General features: G+C 32.5%; 2 protein-coding genes across 2 annotated transcripts; one reads left to right on the top strand and one right to left on the bottom strand.

The window, feature by feature from the left end:
* Positions 1–367: 367 nt before the first annotated feature.
* On the bottom strand, positions 368–3,811 carry LOC132715967 (uncharacterized). The gene is made up of 2 exons (XM_060699080.1): positions 3,082–3,811; positions 368–2,021 (listed from the first exon to the last, which is right to left on the bottom strand). The coding sequence occupies exons 1-2, from the start codon at positions 3,227–3,229 to the stop codon at positions 1,189–1,191; spliced, it is 981 nt and encodes a 326-aa protein (XP_060555063.1). The 5' UTR covers positions 3,230–3,811; the 3' UTR covers positions 368–1,188.
* A 1,584-nt stretch (positions 3,812–5,395) lies between these two features.
* Positions 5,396–10,007, top strand: LOC132715966 (uncharacterized). Its single transcript, XM_060699079.1, has 5 exons — positions 5,396–5,583; positions 6,549–6,651; positions 7,606–7,782; positions 8,311–8,488; positions 9,138–10,007. Exons 1-5 carry the CDS (start codon positions 5,461–5,463, stop codon positions 9,283–9,285), a joined length of 729 nt encoding a protein of 242 aa, XP_060555062.1. The 5' UTR covers positions 5,396–5,460; the 3' UTR covers positions 9,286–10,007.
* Positions 10,008–21,729: the final 11,722 nt, after the last annotated feature.

Below are 21,729 nucleotides of genomic sequence, written 5' to 3'. Positions count from 1 at the left end.
TTGTTTGAAGAACGTCTGCAGGGAAGAACTCATAGGCCATTCTAAAATCAACAGTAAAGGGTAGTTCTGCCCATTCAAAAATATAATTTTGAATAGAGCTCTAAAGTAAAAATGTAAAAGATAATTCTTGTCATTATAAAATTAAAATGTAAAGGATAGTTCAGAAATAAAATGTACAGGAAAGTAATTTAACTTTCTAGTTCAATTGCTATGATTTGTTTAACAATACTTATTCCACAAATTTCACACTACGTTTAGATCTCATTACATTTTTATAGTGAACATTTTATTTTACATAGGATCTTACTGAGTTTATTTTACACAAAAACTTACTGCGTTATTAATGTTGTCCAAAATAACGAGACCAAAGTATATGAGCATTTAATTGATATAATATTTACAATTTTCATATATTTTTGCATATTTATCAAACATTTATAAATATATTTGCCTAACGACTGCGTTAGAAATTGAGTTCCAGTTACAGTGTTCCATTTTTCAAACTCAATAATTGTTAAATCTTACCATAATTGGTTAATGTGTCAATCGTAACAAAAATATTTTCAATAAGAAAGATTACTAACGATTTTTTCCAGGATTTTCAGGGTTTTGAGGTAATTTCATTCTGTTGCAAGTCCGTGGACAAAACGGTCTCATTTACAAACTTCCTTCTTAAATTTCCTTTTTATTAACCAAGTTATTCTTGTAAATCTAAAATGATATTCAGTGTATAAAAAATAACTATTTACATTGAGTGTAAAAATGAACTGTAACGAAATTATTGACTACAAAATAAATGTGGAGTTTAGATTTGGCTTCAGACCCCATAACTTTCACACAATTTATGTGGTGAGTGGGGTTATGAGAGATTCAGTGTCAAAAAGTCAAACCGAAGGCCAGTTCATCTTGAGCAATTATTAGTTATTACTAGCATAGAAGTATTCTTCCAACCCTTCCGTCCTCTCATTTGAATTTATCACTTTCTATTCCTGGTTTTATACAAAACGTTAAATCAGTCAACATATTTTAGATGATTATGCATGCCATAAAATCGTTGACAGATTCATTGGCACGTTACCAAATATAAACATGTTTATGTCAAACTGGAATTAATGAAATGTTTAATATGTAGACAGTTAGGTAAAGATGGTAAAACCAACGCCTTATTTTCTTAAGTAGATATTTACATCAAAACCGACCAACGAATACTCGTCTGTCTAATACCTCTCCTCTTCCAATTTGAGCATCTTCACCTCCAGATGATCTCCATACCACCTGTTTCCCTCTACCTTTCAAAGGTATATCACCCCGCTCTGATAGCCGACCTTCTCCAGCATCTCCCCATTCCCCAACGTTACCACCCTTTCTTTTAGTTTTTCGTTTCTTTGGCCTTCTTACACTAGCTGCCCCAACTTTTCTATTGTTTCTCTTGTCGGTTCCAGTCTTGTGAGTCTGTCGCATGACTTTAACCAACTCAGTAGCTAATTTCTGTTTAGGCACCGTTGTTTTAATCGCCTGAGCTGGTTTTCCTGCAGTATCAATACTCTTAATTTCATTAACCTGACCTTTTAAAACTACACCTTGTCGCCCAGTTATTCTAGTGTTGCTTTTTGTATCTTGTATCATAGGTTGTGTATTTATCAGTCCAGAATTAGCACTGGAATCAGCAATTGTCTGAACGTGTGTATTTTTTACCACTTGTTTACTTTTAGCTGAAACTTTGCCTGTATTTTTCTGTGTACTCTTACTTTTCTTTCCTGTTTTCGTTTTATTGCCCCCACCTCCATCCCGTCCTCTAGGGTTATCCGGAGGATCAGGTCTATTACTTTGAGCTAAAGACCCATATGGACCTGCCTCTTCAGGGCCATCGATTACACCAAGTGCAGTCAGAGTATTCACATCTTGTCTAGCCCTTTTACGTTCATATGCATTCATAGGAAACCCATTGTTTGGCAAACCTAAATTCCCAAGTCCAAACACGTTTCCGCTGGCTGCCTGGAGTGATTGTAGGTCATTGAAATCTGAAGAAGAAAAATGATCAATACACTTAACAAAAGTTCTAACCGATCACTTTTTAAATTTTGATTATTTTATAACGGGTCAATAGATCCTTATAAAATTTAGCAGAGGTAATTTTTGTGTCATTTTCTACCGATTTGTGGAAAGAAAAATAATTAAATACGGTTGCATGCACTCACGCGGGAGACAGGGCGCGATTTACACATTTTGGCACGAAATGTTCGTGCAGAGCGTGGTGAGTATTAAATTTTACATTGCATAAATCCTTGTTAACTTTATAAGTGAAAAAACATAAAACATGGCACGAATGTCGATGCAGGATCGTGCCGTAGCAGTTGAATTGTTGAATGCTGGAGCCTCTATCAGACAGGTGAGTTACTGTTCATAAAAATATTTTATTAAAAATATCGATAAAGCATTATTGAAATAGAAAATGTTATTATTTTATTGTTCTCAATATGTTCATTCTCTTCGAAATAAAATAAAAGTCGGATCTATCGGTATTATTCTTTTTCATATATAAGCGAAAACTCAGGGTGATCGGTTAAAACTTTTGTTCAGTGTACGTCCTACATCAGAAAGTTTTTTTTCGTATTTTTAATTTTGCACCATAACTTAATTTTTTTCTAAACGTTTGGCTATCAAACCGGTATGGTTCCAAAGGAAACATATTGCAAAAACCAACCCACACCCTCAAAAAAAAAAAAAAAAAAAAAAACAACAAAGAAACAAAAAATAAAACATACAGTAAGTTCAACCGATGATTTGAATAATTCTTCTCTTCAAATCATTTTTAATGTTGCTAAGTTACCCAAGCACTTTAAATTAGCTGCATATTACAACTTACGTAAGAAATCAACCAAATAACTGGACATGGTTTACATTGATTCATTGACATTAGTTCCATATCCAAAGCAAAACAAACTGGTGAAAAAGCAAAAGACATTCAAATACCATTATGTTAATTGAGTTAATTGATTAGAAAAATCTTTATATATATACCTATCATTCAATACTAGTACACCAACAAGTTAAAAAAAAACCTCGCCATTTCCACCTTACCTAAGCCAAGAAGAACTGCATTTGCAAATATATTTTCATTTGTTTGAAGTCTTCCATTGTAAAGTGGATGCGGTCGTCCATATCGAGGCCAAGCTATACAAGAAACCAACAGGTTTAACAATACACAAGCGCAAAGCTCTACTTCCATCACAGTTCTTTGTCAGGTACTCCAATTTGATACCTACAAGACGGTTTAATTCAGGCTCATCCGCTGTTTTATACAGTTCCACACTAACAAAAAAAATACAACTTAATGTTGAAACAATTTTAAAATAATTTCAAGTTTTGATTTTATGTGACACAATCGTGATACATTTTCTTTACTAAACACTTTTATGTTACAAATAAATTACAAAGTACATCCGTATTTGTTAATATAAATGATTTATGCTATTCAAAACATTTAGTCCGTACATTTTAACTGTTTTATTTGCATTGAAATAATGAATACCGAATGCCTATCGGTGCAAATAAGTTTTGTTTATCGTTATTCAAGATTATTTATGAAGTAGAAAAAAATAAACAACCGGAAATCACGTATTTATAATTGTGTGAACGTAAGTGCTAAAATAAAAGACGAGTGTAGATTGCGTATAAGACAGACTGATGGATATAAAATGTCGTCGTTGTGACAAAAATAGGACACGTCTTATAATTTTAACAAAATATATGATAAAACAAGACACGTCGAGTGATTATAATTTAATGCGTGCAAATTTGAAGTTACATTGTATTGCGAGGAGATATATATAAAAGTAGTAAAGAAATGAACTATGTCATTGTGTTGTTGTTGTTACTAAAAGAAAGAAATACGTTCATTGTTTATATAATAATAATACGTTGTTGTTGGAAAAAAAAGATATGTTGCCTTTACTTAATTTTTATGTTTAAAAGAAATACGTTGTCGTTACTAAACGAAATACGTTGTTGTTATTAAAAGAATGCTGTGTCGCTTAGACGAAAATATACGTTATCGTTACGAAGAGAAATACATTGTCGACAAATAAGAAATACGACGTTGTTTTTAAAAAAGAGGAATGCATTACTGTTGCTAAAGAAGTACGCTGTCGTTACTAAAAAATACGGTGCTGTAATAAAAGAAAAACTTAGATCCTTTACGGCAATCGATGTTGTTACTTCAATTGATACGTTGTTCTAATGTTTTTACTTAATAAATACGTTATCGTTTCTAAAAGAAGAACGTTGTTGTAACTTCAAGAAACACGCTGTTGTTACTTTAATGAACACATTGAAAAACTTACTGAAAGACATACCTTGTTGATATCAAAATTAACAAGAGTTTTACGAAAGCCATGTACGTTCTCCTAAATCATGTTGCTTAATTGTAATGGAACATGTGTATGTAAATGAATATATACTGAATATAAAAATACAATTTGTTTTGTAATATAAAGTACTCAAACTTTTGAACGCTTAGAAATTCTAAACTAAATATGATGCTTTTTTTTGATGGATTATGTTTTTTTTTTATTTAAATAAATCTTGAAATTTCTTATTTCTAAACGCTGTGGCGGTTGATTTGTGCCATGTTGTATTTTCGCTCCACGGGGTGCCAGGCATTCTCGTATAGTGACTGTCGTATTATCGTGTTTTTCGTATTTTCGCTCTGCGAAATGCTTCTGTCTATGCACACTCCTTAAATTGACCCTGATAAATAGAAAAAGCATTCACGTATTGCAGAATATCCAACTAAATGACACACGCTGGTGCATCGGCAAGGAGTAGAGTAAACCAATGGAGACAGAAGAAAACACATAGACAGGAAAGGAAGACAATAACAAACATCATTCAGACGTTCTGTGAAAAAGACACCTTTTGAAAAAGAAAAAAGAAGAAAAAGAAGTCGTTTAAATAAGTTCTGCAATTCTTACCAAGAAATACATATGTGGAATTAATATAGGTAATTTTCATAAATTAATGTAAGTTTTTTTTTAATTAATTAATAAATTTATTATTAAATAACCAATCAATCAATCATCAATCAATCAGTCAATCAATTAATCAATTAAATTAATTAATTAATTCAAACAATACAGATGAATAAGACCTATGATACACTTAAAACACAATATAATTGTATCTACGGATGTGATATGATCTACATCATTTCCCCCTTCATCGAATACAACTTTTATCTATCAAAATTGAAGTAACACGAACACTTAAAGTGTTCATACAGGAAAGATATAACCAATTAAAACTTGATAATGCAAAACATCCAGTGTAATAAACTTTATCATTTCCGATTTGACCACTTATCTATACATACAAAAATTATTTGTAAGCCATAAGATCCTGACACTAGTTTCGTGACAGTGGTTGAATTTGTAGGCATTTTCCAGAAACATAATATTAAACATGCCGATGAAGTTTCTGGTAGTCGTATTGCTGGTCTCAATGGTCCATGGTCAGTCTGTACTTGAAAATGACAATACTAGCCAGGAACCAAGATGTAACTCCGAATGCGATAAAAATTACAAGGTAAACAATTCTTCTTTTTTTTTGAATTTGATAAATGAAAAAACAGGATCAGGATAGAAAGTCACCTCTAAATTGGCACTTAAAGTTTGATGTAATATGTAAATGTAATCTGTAAATTGTTAATATCGAAATGTTGTTACATTTTTACAGGAAATTGTTGATTATCTCTTAACGCGACATTATGCCCATCCGAGTGTAAATGGTGAATGCACTGGTAAAAGTCAAAATAACCAAACATATTTTGCCATAATTGTGTGTAATTTCATATTTTAGTATGCAAAAAATAATCAACAATCTATGTGCACTATGGACATTTCTATAAATATCAAATCGGTTATTAAAAATAGTTGGTCAGTCTTGTTTTATTTAAGACAGTTTTTATATTTTATCCATCACATTTTTAAAGATAAATTATTGGTCAATCACCATATTGATAGTCAATCTCTTGAAATGAGCCGTGTCATGACAAAACCAACATAATGGGTTTGCGACCAGCATGGATCCAGACCAGCATGCGCATCCGCGCAGTCTGATCAGGATCCATGCTGTTCGCTTACAAACTCTATTACAAGTAGAGAAACTGATAGCGAACAGCATGGATCCTGATCAGACTGCGCGGATGCGCAGGCTGGTCTGGATCCATGCTGGTCGCAAACGCATTATGTTGGTTTTGTCGTGACACGGCTCAAATATATTACTAATTCAATTCATCTTGACAACGAGAAAACAATAGCAAATTTTCACTATATATTACGAAACGTATGTGTGTTTTTTAAATTTATTTCACATCTATCCAGATCTTGAAAATGTTTATTTTTTTATACAATTGATTTTGAAATCTGGAACTAGAAGTGCTACAACCAAAACGGACATTTTTCACTTTATTAGGTCTAGTTTTGGGTTTGATGACTGTTTATTTCAAACATTCTTAAGATCAATTCATCTTAGCTCTTGATTTGTTACAGTTGATCGAGAAACTGGTGACTCTAGAGGAAAGTCAAAAATCACTACATACGGCACTGAAAGGTCAGCAAAGTCTGATTGACAAGCTGGAGGAGAAACTGAGAGGTAACAACATTTGTTGTGTACATGTGAAATCATTATATCTGATTCACCGGATACCATGTAATTTCTAGAATGAGTCAGTATTTGCATTAAAATCTAGATTTTCTGGGTTTTTTTGCTGGAACATTTTTAGTGTTGAACACTGTAGATGGTACTTATAACAATAAAGGTTAATGTTGATCTAAATTCGTGAGCATTTCTTTACGTGAGTCTGTGGTCGAGTGGTTAAGTTCGTTGACTTCAAACATCTTGCCTCTAACCCCTCCAGCGTCTTCGAATTTTTCACATTAGAGAGTTATTCAGCTAGCTAACGAAACGTCGGTGGTTCTATTCAGGTGCCAGTTTGTGTCTGAAATAATGTACAGAAGGGCACCTGAGGTCTTACTCCACCACTCAAGCTTGGAAAGTCGCCATATGACCTATACTGTGTTGGTGCAACAAGTAAATGCAACCATTTAAAATCTTTACGTAAAGTCTTCATGTGTAAGTATTTTGGTCATAACAGTATTTGATTAAACTTATCTTAGTATTTATAATTAGAAATATTGGTATTATATTTTATTGTACTCTGTGGGGGAACTATTCAACAATTTGTAGGAATATTAAACTAAAAGTTATTTTGGACAGTTCTTTTTTGTAGGTTTACACTAAGTATAAGTTCCTCGTTGCTGTTGATAATAATTTCTTGGTTGACCCTTATCACTATCTTGTACAGTTTTTCTGTTTGAAATTTTTTCTTGTCTCTCTTACCTCCTAATTTTTTTTGTTATCCTTCTGATTAATGTTTTATTTTGTCGCCTTTTATACTTTAAAATATACGCGTGTTTCCATTTAAGTCGATTTCTATTTTGTAATGTGTATGTACTGCATGTTGATTTCCTTCCTTTGGACTTGTGCATTTGATGAGAATAAAAATATTATGATCTTGGAAACGTTATTTTGTTCTCCTTATTAAAGTTTCTCTGTTGCCGTTTTGGGGGGACTGGAGTCCATGGAGCGACTGCTTTCTAAACTGTTCGTGGAAGCATGGAGGACGTGTACAAACCAGATCAAGACAATCCATTTCTCACTCATCCATGACTTCAGCTGAGAGAGAGGTTGAAGAGCGACCGTGCAATGCCGTCCAGTTTGCAGGTTTGTTCCCATCTTGTGACTCGCATCTTAGATAAATGATGACCGAACACCGTTCCGTACATTCTTTAAAACTGTAGACATAAATTCTATTTAATTAGCTCAGAAAACACCAAAAGCAATCGTCTATAATCAGATAGTTGATTGTTAATTAGTGCACGTTCTATGGGCGTGGACGGTAGCTTGCAATTACCACTACCATCCTTGAGTAGGCTCGATCAACCCGAGTCGCCAGCATTTTATTTTAGTTTTTCCGTTTTGGACGTTCTTTAGGAAATCCGTTTATCTGTATTTTAGTGGTTATGGCGTCTGCCTCTTGACTCAGGGATTGTGGAATCGAACCATACACATGTCACGATCATGTATTCTAAAATGGCACTATAACTAGCTAATTTCAGGAAGCGGACTTGATCGTGATTAACATTATATCTTGCTTAACAATCCAGATAAAAACATGTTAAAAAATTCAGTCATATCGCGTTTGTAATTGTCTTTACAGACATAAATATTAATCAAACCATCATTCTTCAGGATGTATCAAAACTGCTGGACCAGATGATAATTTCGGGGTGACCTATGATTTCGCAGATCAAATTGCAGTAGCCACGTGTACAGCTCTCCTCCCTGGTGGAAGCAACCACGTTTACGCAGTTAGAAGAACGTGCTCGAGTCTAGCAGTATCGTGTGCAGACACATGTAAACGTGTCAAGTAAGTATTAATTTATTTAAACCTATTTTTTTCAAGATTAGCAAATAATAAGTCTAATTCTGACACAATGCATTTAAATCGTTGTTGTGTTATATATTTACATTTCTACAAGATAGTTTTTTAAAGATTATTGCCACAAAACGAAACAACGAGTTATCAACTGTTCTTATAGTGCCACACAAAAAGTGGAAATTAAGCACCTAAAATATCAACTTTTTATACGTCACTTAAATGCATAAGATTGCGATAGCCATTGGTAAGAATGACCGAGGAAGAATTATATAGAAACATATTAAACCAAAGATCAAAAAGAAAGGGTGACACTCAAAAGAACACATGCATTGGTGTTTGTTTTTTCCGTGTTTTTTTTTATATCCAATAATTGAAATGCTGAAACTGCACGCACAAGATATATGTTTGTTTATCATAACAGTCAAGTTGTTTCATAACCCGCTGGTTTATATTTACCTGCGTGTTTATCTTTACCGGCCTGCTTTTTTATCATTACCATCTTTGTCATTAATGGCTGTTTATCAGTACCGGCTCGTTTATCATTATAATCCGGTTTATCATTCTTAATACGGGCTGATTTATCACAAAAATACTTGTTTATCGTTAGCAGTAAAATTGTATTTATTTTGAATTTCAGAACGACATGCTTCAACGCGCTTCATGTATACAGGGGATCTCCCATTTTAAAAAGGAACCAAGATGGCGAAAGGGGACTGTATCTGTACCGATACAACAGCTGTGGTGGAACTTTCTGTGGTCCTAACTTCTGTTGCTGTCATGGATAGATTCCACCGCGATCATAACGATTACAGAATTCTGAATTGACGAAATCTCCCTAGTGACAATATACTATATATGAATATATGACAAAACCAACATAGTTCGTTTGCGACCAGCATTGATCAAGACCAGCCTGCGCGTCCGCGCAGTCTGATCAGGATCCATGCTGTTCGCTATCAGTTTCTCTATTTGTAATAGAGTTTGTAAGCGAACAGCATGGATCCAGATCAGACTGCGCGGACGCGTAGGCTTGTCTGGATCCATGCTGGTCTCAAACGCACTTTGTTAGTTTTCTCGTGACGCGGCTCATATACACTCGTACTTTAAGCTGCATGCCTCCAGATGAGCAAAAATATTTCAATAAAATCAAGTATGAGAAAATTGTACAATGTAATAAGATTTTAGGAACAGTAAAAGATTCAAGCTTGAAGTAATAATTAACATTGATTTTTCAGTAATTATATTTATATTTCTACTGCGTTACAGTGAGGGCTATTTTGCATATTTAGTCCTTTTTTGTAATTAACATGGAATGTAAGTGCCGTTGATTATGTGTCAATTGCTTCCTTTTGGTTACTTCACTATTTTATACCCTTGCCATTTTTGGCTTACTTTTTCACAATGTATTTTGTTCTTGTTCCTTTCTGGAAAACTAAAGCAGATAAACAGATGAATTGTAGCCATACTCATGTATTTTATATACAATATTAAAATCTCGAAAAAAATCTTTAATTGTTTGACCATTTTTTAACCCCTTGCTTATCCAGAAAAACGTTGATGGTACATGAAGTCGGGTTATAAGCTCTAAATAAATAACAAAGTTCTTTCATCAGCCCATCCAGCATTTTATTGAATATGTAAAAGGCCTTGCAATGTTAATAATAAAACGTAAAATGTAGACATATCAAGATAAAAAAAAATTCCTTTTGAACATGCAACTCATTATATCAAATTTTGATGACCTTAATAGTAATTTTTTGATAGTCGATTGGTTTATTCAGAAGGAAAAAAATAGAAAAAAATACATATAATTTATAATAAAGGTTAATTTGTATAATTTCATTCGTAATTAGAGTAAGTTGTTTCAAATGTTAAATCAGTCATTACACGCTAGTCATAGTGTGAATGCTGGTTCACGGAAATGTTAATTTGATGAAATTTCTTGGGTGACATTTCCTGTTGGAACAATTTTCGAAAATACGGGGTATATAAATTGATGGAAAAAAAATGTACAAACGCTAGTTCTCAAATCCACTCGGATTATATATATGTAAACATTGAAGACGTTATTTTTTACGCCTTGATTGTTCCGGTTAAATTTTATAATATATCATCGAGCATGAATGAAAACTCTCCGTACACTTGTTGAAGTAACAAAAGCTAATATGTTATACAAGTTTTGGATGAATTATTCACAGTTCTAAGGAAAAACTGCATATTACAAATCAGAGTAATCAGTTAAACATTATTTCGTAGTTTCTGGAAAGAATAAATATATGAACAACTTATTAAGTTTCCTTCGATCAAGAACATCACCTAAACAGACGCGAGATGAGCTTGCTGACCTACAAGTAGTCTACGTGATACAAAAACGAAAGTTCGTGTTGTGACTTACACATTAAACTCTCATGATTGGCATTATTGTGGCAAAAAATGTGACAAACAAACATTGAAATACTATTTCTAAAATCATCAGAAGAGAGGTTTATTGTGTCAATAATCCATGCTAATGTTTACAGTCACTAAATTACAAGTAACCTTCTTTTAGAATCGAAATATAAAGGTGGTTAGAAGAGCATTTTTTAAACATCAAATACGGTGTTCGAAACAACTGAGGCACTTTATTGTTATAAGGTGTTTAAATCTATAACAAACTTGAAGGATATAACAAATAACCCAGATGTCTTGACGTTTCTTGTAAACGAGAAGTATTTTGCGTGTTCCATAGGCCATCCCGCGAGCATTTATAAAAAAAAAGCATACAGACAGCTTCCCGTCCCAATCAAGCATCTCATTCAAACTGAAGATTAAGAAAGAAAACAACTGCAAGTGCTATCATAAGATTCTAACTTGTGAAATACAGCTTTGAAGACATGAAAATTTTACAAAGCAATTTCATTTAAGCCGAAAATATGTTTATTCTGAAACTATAAATAAAACGTCGGGATAAAGTTTCTTAGCAATAAAATTATATTTCTCAATGTGTTGTTAAAACTTACAAAAGGAGAAAAAATGAATTTCACGTTTGATTTTGATTTTGAGGATATTTTCACAAACGATAACGAAGGAAACACTTCCGTTTGGGACACCTTTTATGACAATATACAAGATGCGCTATATGATAGTATACAAGATGCGCTATATGAAACCGTTATGAATAGTACTGAAATGAAATTTGAACAAAACTTTAATTCTTGGTGGAACATAGCGGTAATCATTATTATCGTAGAAATTGTAATTGGATTCTTCGGAAATGTTTTGTCTCTGATTGTATGGAATCGAGGGAAAGAGTGCTGTAAGATGGCGTGCTCTACATACTTCAAAATACTTGCGTCAAGCGAATTACTTACACTCATAAGTTTCCTGATCGGAATAGTCATTCCACATTTCTTTGATATCTCTGACACGAGTTATTGTAGCATAATGGGACGTATTTCTGATGGTCTGATACCTTTTGCTCCACAACTATCGGCATGGGTTATTGTGAGCATTGCACTAGAGCGCATGCTAAGCATATGCTTTCCATTTAGGTTTCGTAAGGAAGGTTTCAGACGGAGGGCATGGTTAGCTTGCATTGTAATAATTGTTGTGCTTTTAGGGCTAAATTATAATACATATATCTGCAGCAGTTTTGTTACAGATAACGTGCTTGGCGTCAGTTTGTGTATATGTATTGATGAAAGCAGTACAGGTATTGAAAAAGTGTCCATTGTTTGGTTTCTGTGCATTCTACCCCTGGTGTTTATGACAGCATGTAACATTGTCATATCGACAAAATTGTTTATGATTAGAAATGCAAGACTACGTCTTAATAGCTCTAACCGACAAAGCCGTCAAGGAACGTTCAATAAACTATGCATTAGCGCATCACTTCTCCATTGTGTATCGGTGTTACCGCTTACGTTTTTGGTTTTTTATTTCGAACCGTTTACAACGGATAAGGTCGACAATCTTTATGACATATATAATGTTTTAAATGATATAGCGGCTTTGTTTCCTATGTCTATTTCACTTTTCATATTAAACAACAGTTTGAACTTTCTGATTTACTGCTTCAGTGGAACACACTTTCGCTCGGACCTAAAAGAAATGGTCTTTACATGTAAATGTGGGTCCAAGTCAGGTTCTTCTGAACGTCAGCCAAGATTATCGTCAAGTTAACATTTTGAAAGCCCTATGTTCAGTTAATGAAATGTTAAGTGGACGTCTTTACAAGCTGATATGTAACGTGTCTGCGACTTATACAAATCCAACTTTCTTGTAGAAAATAGACATCGACAATTCAAATGCTACTAAATTGAAGTCGTTAAATCAATGTTCAAAAATAAAAAGCTCGTTTATTATTTTATGAATCAAAATTGTTTTTGAACGTTTGTAAAAACGTGTATGACATCAGTTCAATTTCACTTGCTATATATATATATGAGTTAACTTATTTAATTATTTGCTTATTTTATTTATTTATATATATTTAAATAAGTTAACTCATGGACTGTGTTTTTTATTTATTTATATGTGACTTTTTTCCGGCACTTGTTTTCATTTTTTGTATATATATATATTCACATGATACTTATACGAGTAAAAAATTAAAAATAAACAATTGTTCTTTTTTATACTATAATGATTTAAAGAAAAGTGTTTAAATGCTAATATCTTAAAGGGGCGTTTGTCAAAACAATCAACTTATATTTATTTAAGGATCAAATCTTCATTGACAAATAGATTATTTAATGATATTGTTTTGTGCGCGCGCGCGTGCGTGTGTGCGTGCGCGTGTGTGTACATTTATATACTGTTAAGAAGGCCACATTTAAAATAAATATATGTTATTTGTGTTTCACGATGGTATATCTTCATGTGTTACCTTCTTTAAAAACGCTATAATTATTATACATTGTAGTTATATTACTGTTATTTTATCTTGTCCCCTCCGAATGTTCCATTCTTCATTGAGTCAGATATATATTATTTTGCTGCAGATGATGCGTCGCTTTCATGTAGTAGCACAAGTTCTAAACAGTTAAATCATATTAAAGCAGTAATAACTGCGAGACAATTTGAATGTCAAGACAATTTCAATTTTATTTTTACAAAAGCTCTAATAATACAAGCCAGAACATCAAGTTTTATCAATTAGGTATCAGACAAATTCTAGGGGAATTTATGGTGAACTAGCGGTTAATTTGCTATGATCAGATTAGTTCGAAGGAACTCTAAGGGATCTCTTTATCATCCGTCTAGCCTAATGATCTGTTGTTTTTAACAGAGTGTGGGAATCATGTTTATTTTATATTTAATTTTGTGAGAGAGAAATATTAATATAAAGCGTATGAAAGATAAAAGGGTGCATTTGCCAGAAAGTTACGAGACGGAGAGTTGAAATCGATAATGTGTGTATAGAAAAGTGTTCAATTTTTGACGTTATTAAGAAGTTACATCGGTGACAATTAAATTGTAGAAAGTTCAAAGTCACATCGTTGACATATCATAATTATAAAGTGGTCACACTTATGACAAATATAGTGTAAAGCTACGGTATGTTAGAGTTATATTTTTCAACTGTTTAAGACTCATTTTAAAATTGTTCTTTACATAATATTAAGCATATGATAACTTTAAGTCTGTTGCACAGTGTGGGAATGATTATTTATTGAGTTCACTTTTTCCCATTAGTAATATGCAGATTGCCATTAATTATTTACATACATATAAGATAATCATGTTAAGATTATTATTGGTTAATTGTCACAAATGCATTTTATATTATTTTTTCAATGAGTGTTTTTAAACGTAATGTTTATCTATATACATACGTAAAACACTTAGGGATATTTTAATGCGTTTGTAGATCTCGACGTTCACGTTCAGGTTCAGATGCAGATTTAGATTCGTGTTCAAGTATATGATTAAGAAAATTTATGGAGCGAAGTACATGTATTTCATTTTATATTCCTTTGGGAAGTTTACATCCGAAGATTTTCCTTGGCGGAAGTTGTCGATTTTTAGTTTATAAATTGGAACATGGTTCATATTTTAGAGAGATGATTTTTATATAGAGGAAAGCATATAAAATTAAAAAACAGGAAAGGACGATAAAAGGAACAGTGAAGACTAAGACTAACATTACCACGAAAACATATACAATAACCTTATATAGTTCTAATTAACGGATTACATAAACATTGGTTTTTTTCTTTCTTATAATCATCATTATTATTTCTTTTGTGAAATATCTATTATTATATCAAATATTCTATTCATATCTTACATATAATCTCTAAGTATTTAGTATTATTTAGTTTGTTGTAAATAAAATCTTGTAAACCACGCAACAGTATTAGTGATTTTACACAACCCTTAAAAAGTCTATTTTGCTCATCAAGCAAACATCGTGACATTGAATAATTGTAAATTGAAACGTTTTTATTTTCGCCGACCAGTCAGGTTCGCATCTAACTGTTTTATAAGAATCTGGAAAAAAACTGATCCCTCGGAAGCATTAATCACAATAAAATTACAAGAGAATTGCAGACTCGGTTTGATCGAGTCTGTACATGAGGGATACTGAATAAGTGCAACATCCCTCACGCCCTCTAGCACCGGCTGGCTTTAGCGGTTCTCAATTCTCAACACTCAATAGTGCTGACGCCTTTAACATTATAAAAGCGTAATGTAGCAGCGATTTTTTTGTTCCGAGATATTTATAAATAATAGTTATCTTGAAAACACAATAATACAAGATTACAACAACAACAAATTCATCATTTAGGTTTGAAGTGACATTATTGTCAAGTTGAGTTGAATTAACTATATATTTCTAAAGATTGACTAGTTTTTTTTTGATATTTTCCAACAGTTGTTCAGAATATGTTGATGGGTCTGCCGAAAATATAAAAAGACTGCCTCTCTTTTCAAAGTATATTGTTGGTACAAAAATGGCTAAATGGATATAATATTATTTGTAAATAGGTCGTAATCTTGTGTTTAAGGTGAATTCTATCAACTCAAGGTCGAATTCTATAGAAATGAACACAATGGTAAAATGAATGTAAACTTGGCGGTAATAGGAATGAAAATGTTTACATAAGGAGGCAGGATATCAGAATATTCCCGACGGACACACCTTTACCCGCGGACACACGGACACACAATGCACGTCACACATATTATTCAATTTGTCGTCGGATTTTTTTTCTTCATCTTATGTAGCCTTGATTTCGGAATAGCCGGAGATCGTTGTAATAAGTAATTTGATACTACATTATGGAATTAACCAATGGTCTTTTGCACATGTTTTCCCGTATCATCTCTGGACAGCCTGTTCGGTCGAAACCGGATTCCGGCTAGCCGGAGGTTCCGGAGTAGACGATAATGAGCTCCGGCTGTTCCTGCTGTTCTGCCTGTCTGCTAGCTTCACAAACATACGTTAGGTTCAGTCAGACGTCAACATAGAGAAAATTACTTATTATTTATCACAAAGGTTAATTTGTATAATTTCATTCGTAATTAGAGTAAACTGTTTCAAATATCAAATCAACCATTACATGCCAGTCATAGTGTAGATGCTTGCTCACGGAAATGTTAATTCGATGTAATTACCAGGGTGGCATTTTCTGTTGGAGAACAATTTTCTAAAATACGGGGTATATAAATTGATGCAGAAAAACAAAAAGTTCACTCGGCTGATATTTTATAAGAATGTTAGTATTGCTGTAAAATATGTTAAATAAACACAGATACCTACCTAGAAAACTCTCCGTACAATTGTCGAAGTAAAAAAAACTAAAGTGTCATATAAATTTTGGATGAATTACTCACAGTTCTAAGAAAAAAACTGCATATTACAAATCAGAGTAATCAGTTAAAGTTAAACATTATTTCGTTGTTTATGGAAAGAATAAATACTTATTAAGTTTCCTGCGAGATGAACTTGCTGACCTACAAGTAGACTACGTGAAGCAAAAACAGAAGTTCGTATTGTGACTTACACATTAAACTATCGTGATTGGTAATATTGTTGCAAAAAATAATTGTGACAGACATTGAAACACTATTTTTGAAATCATCAGAAGAGAGGTTTATTGTGTGTCAATAACCCATACTAATGTTTACAGTTAGTGAATTACAAGTAACCTTCTTTTAGAATTAAAATATAAAGGTGATAAGAAGAACATTTTTTGAACATCAAATACGGTGACCGAAAGAACCCAGGTAATTTAATCTTAAAAGGTGTTTAAATCTATAATAACAAACTTTAAGGATATAACAAATAACCCAGATGTGTTGATGTTCCTTGTAAACGAGACAGTGTTTAGCTTGATGTATAGGCAATCCCGCGAACTTTTCTAAAACATACATACATTAAGGCTTCCAGTCCCAATCAAGCATCTCATTCAAACTGAAGATTAGGAAAGTAAGCAATCTACTTCAAAATGCTATCATAAAGTTCTAACTTGAGAAATACAGCTATGAAGAGATGAAAACTTCACAAGACAATCTCATTTAAGCCGAAATTATGTTAATTCTGAAACTATAAAAAAAAACATCGGGATAAAGTTTCATAGCAATAAAATTATATTTATCAATGCGTTTTAAGAAATTAAAAAGGAGAAAAAATGAATTTCACGTTTGACTTTGAGGATATTTTCACTAACGATAACGAAGGAAATACTTCCGTTTGGGATACCTTTTATGACAATATACACAATGTACATGATACGCTGTATGATAGTATACACGATCTATATGAAACTTTTATAAATAGTACTGAAATGCAATTTGAACCAAACTTTAATTCTTGGTGGAACATAGCGGTTATCATTATGATCGTAGAAATTATAATAGGATTCTTCGGAAATGTCTTGTCTCTGATTGTATGGAATCGAGGGAAAGAGTGTTGCAAGATGGCGTGCTCAACATACTTCAAAATACTAGCGTCAAGCGATTTACTTACACTCATAAGCTTTCTTATCGGAATAGTCATTCCACATTTTTTTGATATCTCCGAGACGAGTTATTGTGGCATAATGGGGCGTTTTTCTGCTGGTCTGATACCTTTTGCTCCACAATTATCGTCATGGGTTATTGTGAGCATTGCACTAGAACGCATGCTCAGCATATGCTTTCCATTCAGGTTTCGTAAGGAAGGATTCAGACGGAGGGCATGGATAGCTTGCATTGTAATCATTGTTGTGCTTTTAGGACTAAATTATAACACATATATCTGCAGCAGTTTTGTTACAGATAATGTGTTCGGCATCAGTTTGTGTACATGTATTGATGGAAGCAGTGCAGGTATTCAAAAAGTGTCCATTGTTTGGTTTCTGTGCATTCTGCCTCTGGTATTTATGATATCATGTAACACTGTCATATTGGCGAAATTGTTTATGATAAGAAAATCAAGACAACGTCTTAATAGTTCTAACCGACAAAGCCGTCAAGGAACGTTCAACAAACTATGCATTAGCGCATCCCTTCTACACTGCGTATCGGTGCTACCGCTTACATTTATGGCTTATTTTTATTTTGAACTGTTAACATCGGATAAGGTTGACCATCTTTACGCCATTTATAATGTTTTAAACAATATAGCGGCTTTATTTCCTGATAATATAGCGGCTTTGTTTTCTATGTCTATAGCACTTTTTATATTAAACAATAGTTTGAACTTTCTGATTTACTGCTTCAGTGGAAGAAACTTTCGCTCGGACCTAAAAGAAATGGTCTTTACATGTAAATGTCGGTCCATGTCAGGTTCTTCTGAACGTCAGCTAAGATGGTCGACAGGTTAACATTTTGAAAGCCTAATGTTCATGAAACTTAAAGTGAAATTCTTTACAAGCTGATATGTAACGTGTTTTCGACTAATACAAATCCACCTTTCTTGTAGAAAATAGACATCGGCAATTCAAATGTTACAAGTATCTTCTTAATTGAACTCACAATGTTAGAAATTAACTAACTCAGAAATTATTTTATAAACCAAACTTGTTCATGAACGTCTGTAAAAACTAGTATGACGTCAGTGTAATTTCACTTGCTATATCTATCTATTCACATGATACTTATACATATTGAATATAATAAAATACAAAATAAAAAAAACAATTGTTCTTTTTTATACTTTAATAATTAAAAGAAAAGTGTGTAAATGCTGATATCTTAAAGGAGCGTTTGTCAAAACAATTAACTTATGTTTATTTAAGGATAAAATCTTCATCGACAAATAGATTGTTGATGATGATGACGATGACGTGTGTGTGCGTGAGTGCGTATGTGTGTGTGTTCATACACTGTTAAGAAGGCCACATTTAAAATAAAGATATGTTATTAGTGTTTACGATGGTATATTTCATGTGTGACGGCCTTTTAAAAAAGCTATAATTATTATACATTGTAGTTATAATTTCTGACTACTACTACTACTACTACTACAACTACTACTACTACTACTACTACTACTACTACTACTACTACTACTACTACTATTATTATTATTATTATTATTATTATTATTATTATTATTATTATTAATATCAACTTATCCTCTCCGAATGTTCCATTTTTCATTGAGTCAGATATATATTATTTTGCTGCAGATGATGGGTCGCTTTCATGTAGTAGCACAAGTTCTAAACAGTTAAATCATATTAAAGCAGTAAATAGTGAGACAATTTGAATAATTGTAATTTGAAACGTTTTTATTTTTCGCCGATCATTTAGGTTCGCATCTGACTATTTTATCAACAAACATTTTTAAAGTTTTGTTGAAAGACTGTCGCCTTAAAGATTATACATTCCGAGATGTTTATAAATAGTTATCTTGAAAACACAATAACACAAGATTGCTACAGTAGCAAATTCATAATTAAGCTTTAAAGTGACATATTTTGCTTATTTTTCATTGCGAAGTTGAGCTGAATTAACTATATATTTCTAAAGATTGATTGTTATTATGGTGATTGACCAGCAAATAATTGGAATATGTTAAGAGTATTATAATACAAATATGCCGAATATACAAAAAGACTGCATCTCTTTTTTTTATAAATGGAACGTTATTGGATATTTACAGAAATTTCCTTGGATCACGTGAGTTATTTGTCGTTTATTTAATGTCACAATTATAAAACTGAAAGAAATTATGACAAATGAAAACTTATTTTGACTTTCACCTACTCGTTCACTCTAGGCCTTTGGATGGGCATGTCATAATGTTTAAAAGATACAGAGTATTGTTTGTATATCTGCTATGAACACGTACATAAGATGGTTAAGGATTTACCAAAATATCATTTTACATCGTAAAATTGTAAAAATCAATACATGTTAAAGTTACATTTCATTTTCTCGAAATTCAATTTTCTGGAACGCTATTTTTTCTTATTATAAATGACGTTTATACCGTCTGTTATTTTCGATTTTTCTACAACAATGCACTCAAAATTGATATATTTTCCCTAATTAAAACATAACAATAAAGTGCCTTATATTATATTCATTTTCGGAAGATGTTTACCCCTATTTTCGTTTAAAAGTAAATAACTAAATTGCTTGCAATTTAATCATTATGTTACATATGTAACTGAAAGGATTACAGTCAAATACATGTACATCTTTTTGAAATTTTGATACAATTTGGCAAGTAATTAAAAATTCAACGATCTCATTCAGGTAATATTCTTCTGTATATCAGTGAACAATATTGTCATAATGTTAAACATTGTCGTCTTGTGGTAAAATGATTATTTGCTGATAATGTGCTGATTAATCCATGTTTAAATAAACACTAGGTTTTCCACCGAGTATTATCTAAAGATATGAATTTTGAGTCAAAAATAGGTCACCTTACACCTAAATGTACAGTAACCTGAGACAATAGGAAAGGGTAGCCATTACAAGGATTGTTGGTGCCAGCAAAACGCCTGCCGTTGAAGCCGTCTATCGCACTATCCAAGCACAGCATCCTCGTGGACTCAAAGCTTACTCTGTAAGGCCACTTCTCTCGGTTTTAGTCAGGGCATTGGCAGCTGGACTGCAGTATAAGTTCCGATCTTTTGCGCCGTCCTTTACAACCAGCAAATTCTTGACGTGATCAAATGTGAATATGGAAATCCAAATTTAGTAAAGACGGGCAGGTTAGTCCATTTTGATGGGCAAGGTTCTGGTAAATGCGGTGGCAACACAAACAAAATCTAGATGTAACGCAAATCTTTGTTGTATGGAAAGTTTGGACAGCTATGCTACAATAGGTGCCATCCGAATATAGCATGAAAAATAAATTAACTGTATTACAGAGGTACACACAAACTGTAAATACTGTTGATTATTATTTACACTATGAACACTGTAGATAATTTAACCTAAAATTTGTGTACTTTTAAAAAGAGCATTATGCATGCATTATGGATGCATTTCATAGAAGTTTATAAAAATTTGTTGCTTTTATGTAGTAAATAGTTTCTAAACACAATTCATTAAAATTTCAACGAGATAATGCTCTGTGTTATCTTTTACATAAATGCATTCAGGCATTTTACAAAATACTTGAAAATAAAACACCGATAATTTTTTTTACAAAATGCTTTAACTTTTTTAAGGGTTTTACAAAATACCTTCTTTCAGAAAATGCCTGTTACATATGTTGTGTAGCAGAAAAACATATATCTTTATATTGTGATATTGTATTATGTTTCATGCAATTAGATTGGAATTCTTTGACATGTTCATCGTGACCTCCACAAAGGGCATTTATAATATCTGACCAGTACAAGGGTTTTTGTATGTATGTCGTAAGTATAGTCATTTATGAAGATGTAATTTTACATTCTATCACTCCAAGTGATTTTGTCACTATAGACAAAGAAGGAAAAAACCGGTGTTAAACTGCCAATAAACACTGGTTAGGGACTACTTGTATATGCGGCTTTTATGTTTTCACCCTCGATTATATAGTTTACAAAACCTTTTAAAGCAACAATAAAAAGCATTCATTTTTATTAATATTTTCAGTTCTTATAACGTTTTCTTTTCATACAATACCGAAATAATATCTCACATAAACTAACGCCACATATTTGATCCATATCAGTTAATAAATATTTTGACAAAACGGCGCCAATCCGTAAGCAGCGTAATGACGTCATCGTAAGTAAACAACTCATTCATAAACAAGCTGACGTTATTTCATACATACAAGAATGATAAATGGGGCACTGATGTAAACA

Source organism: Ruditapes philippinarum, unplaced genomic scaffold (genome assembly GCF_026571515.1).
Source record: "Ruditapes philippinarum isolate M1 unplaced genomic scaffold, ASM2657151v2 ctg163_1_1_1_1, whole genome shotgun sequence".
NCBI classification, from domain to species: Eukaryota; Metazoa; Mollusca; class Bivalvia; order Venerida; family Veneridae; genus Ruditapes; species Ruditapes philippinarum.
This window is presented reverse-complemented; position numbering and strand designations above follow the sequence as displayed.

What these genes read in the sequence shown, in the direction of transcription:
- LOC132715967 (XM_060699080.1), bottom strand. Translation starts at nt 3,229, where the DNA reads ATGGAAGTAGAGCTTTGCGCTTGTGTATTGTTAAACCTGTTGGTTTCT. An exon ending in TGCAGTTCTTCTTGGCTTAG is followed by an intron (nt 2,022 to 3,081) that starts GTAAGGTGGAAA and finishes TTTCTTCTTCAG; the next exon opens with ATTTCAATGACCTACAATCA.
- LOC132715966 (XM_060699079.1), top strand. Translation starts at nt 5,461, where the DNA reads ATGCCGATGAAGTTTCTGGTAGTCGTATTGCTGGTCTCAATGGTCCAT. An exon ending in AATGCGATAAAAATTACAAG is followed by an intron (nt 5,584 to 6,548) that starts GTAAACAATTCT and finishes GATTTGTTACAG; the next exon opens with TTGATCGAGAAACTGGTGAC. An exon ending in GCTGGAGGAGAAACTGAGAG is followed by an intron (nt 6,652 to 7,605) that starts GTAACAACATTT and finishes TCCTTATTAAAG; the next exon opens with TTTCTCTGTTGCCGTTTTGG.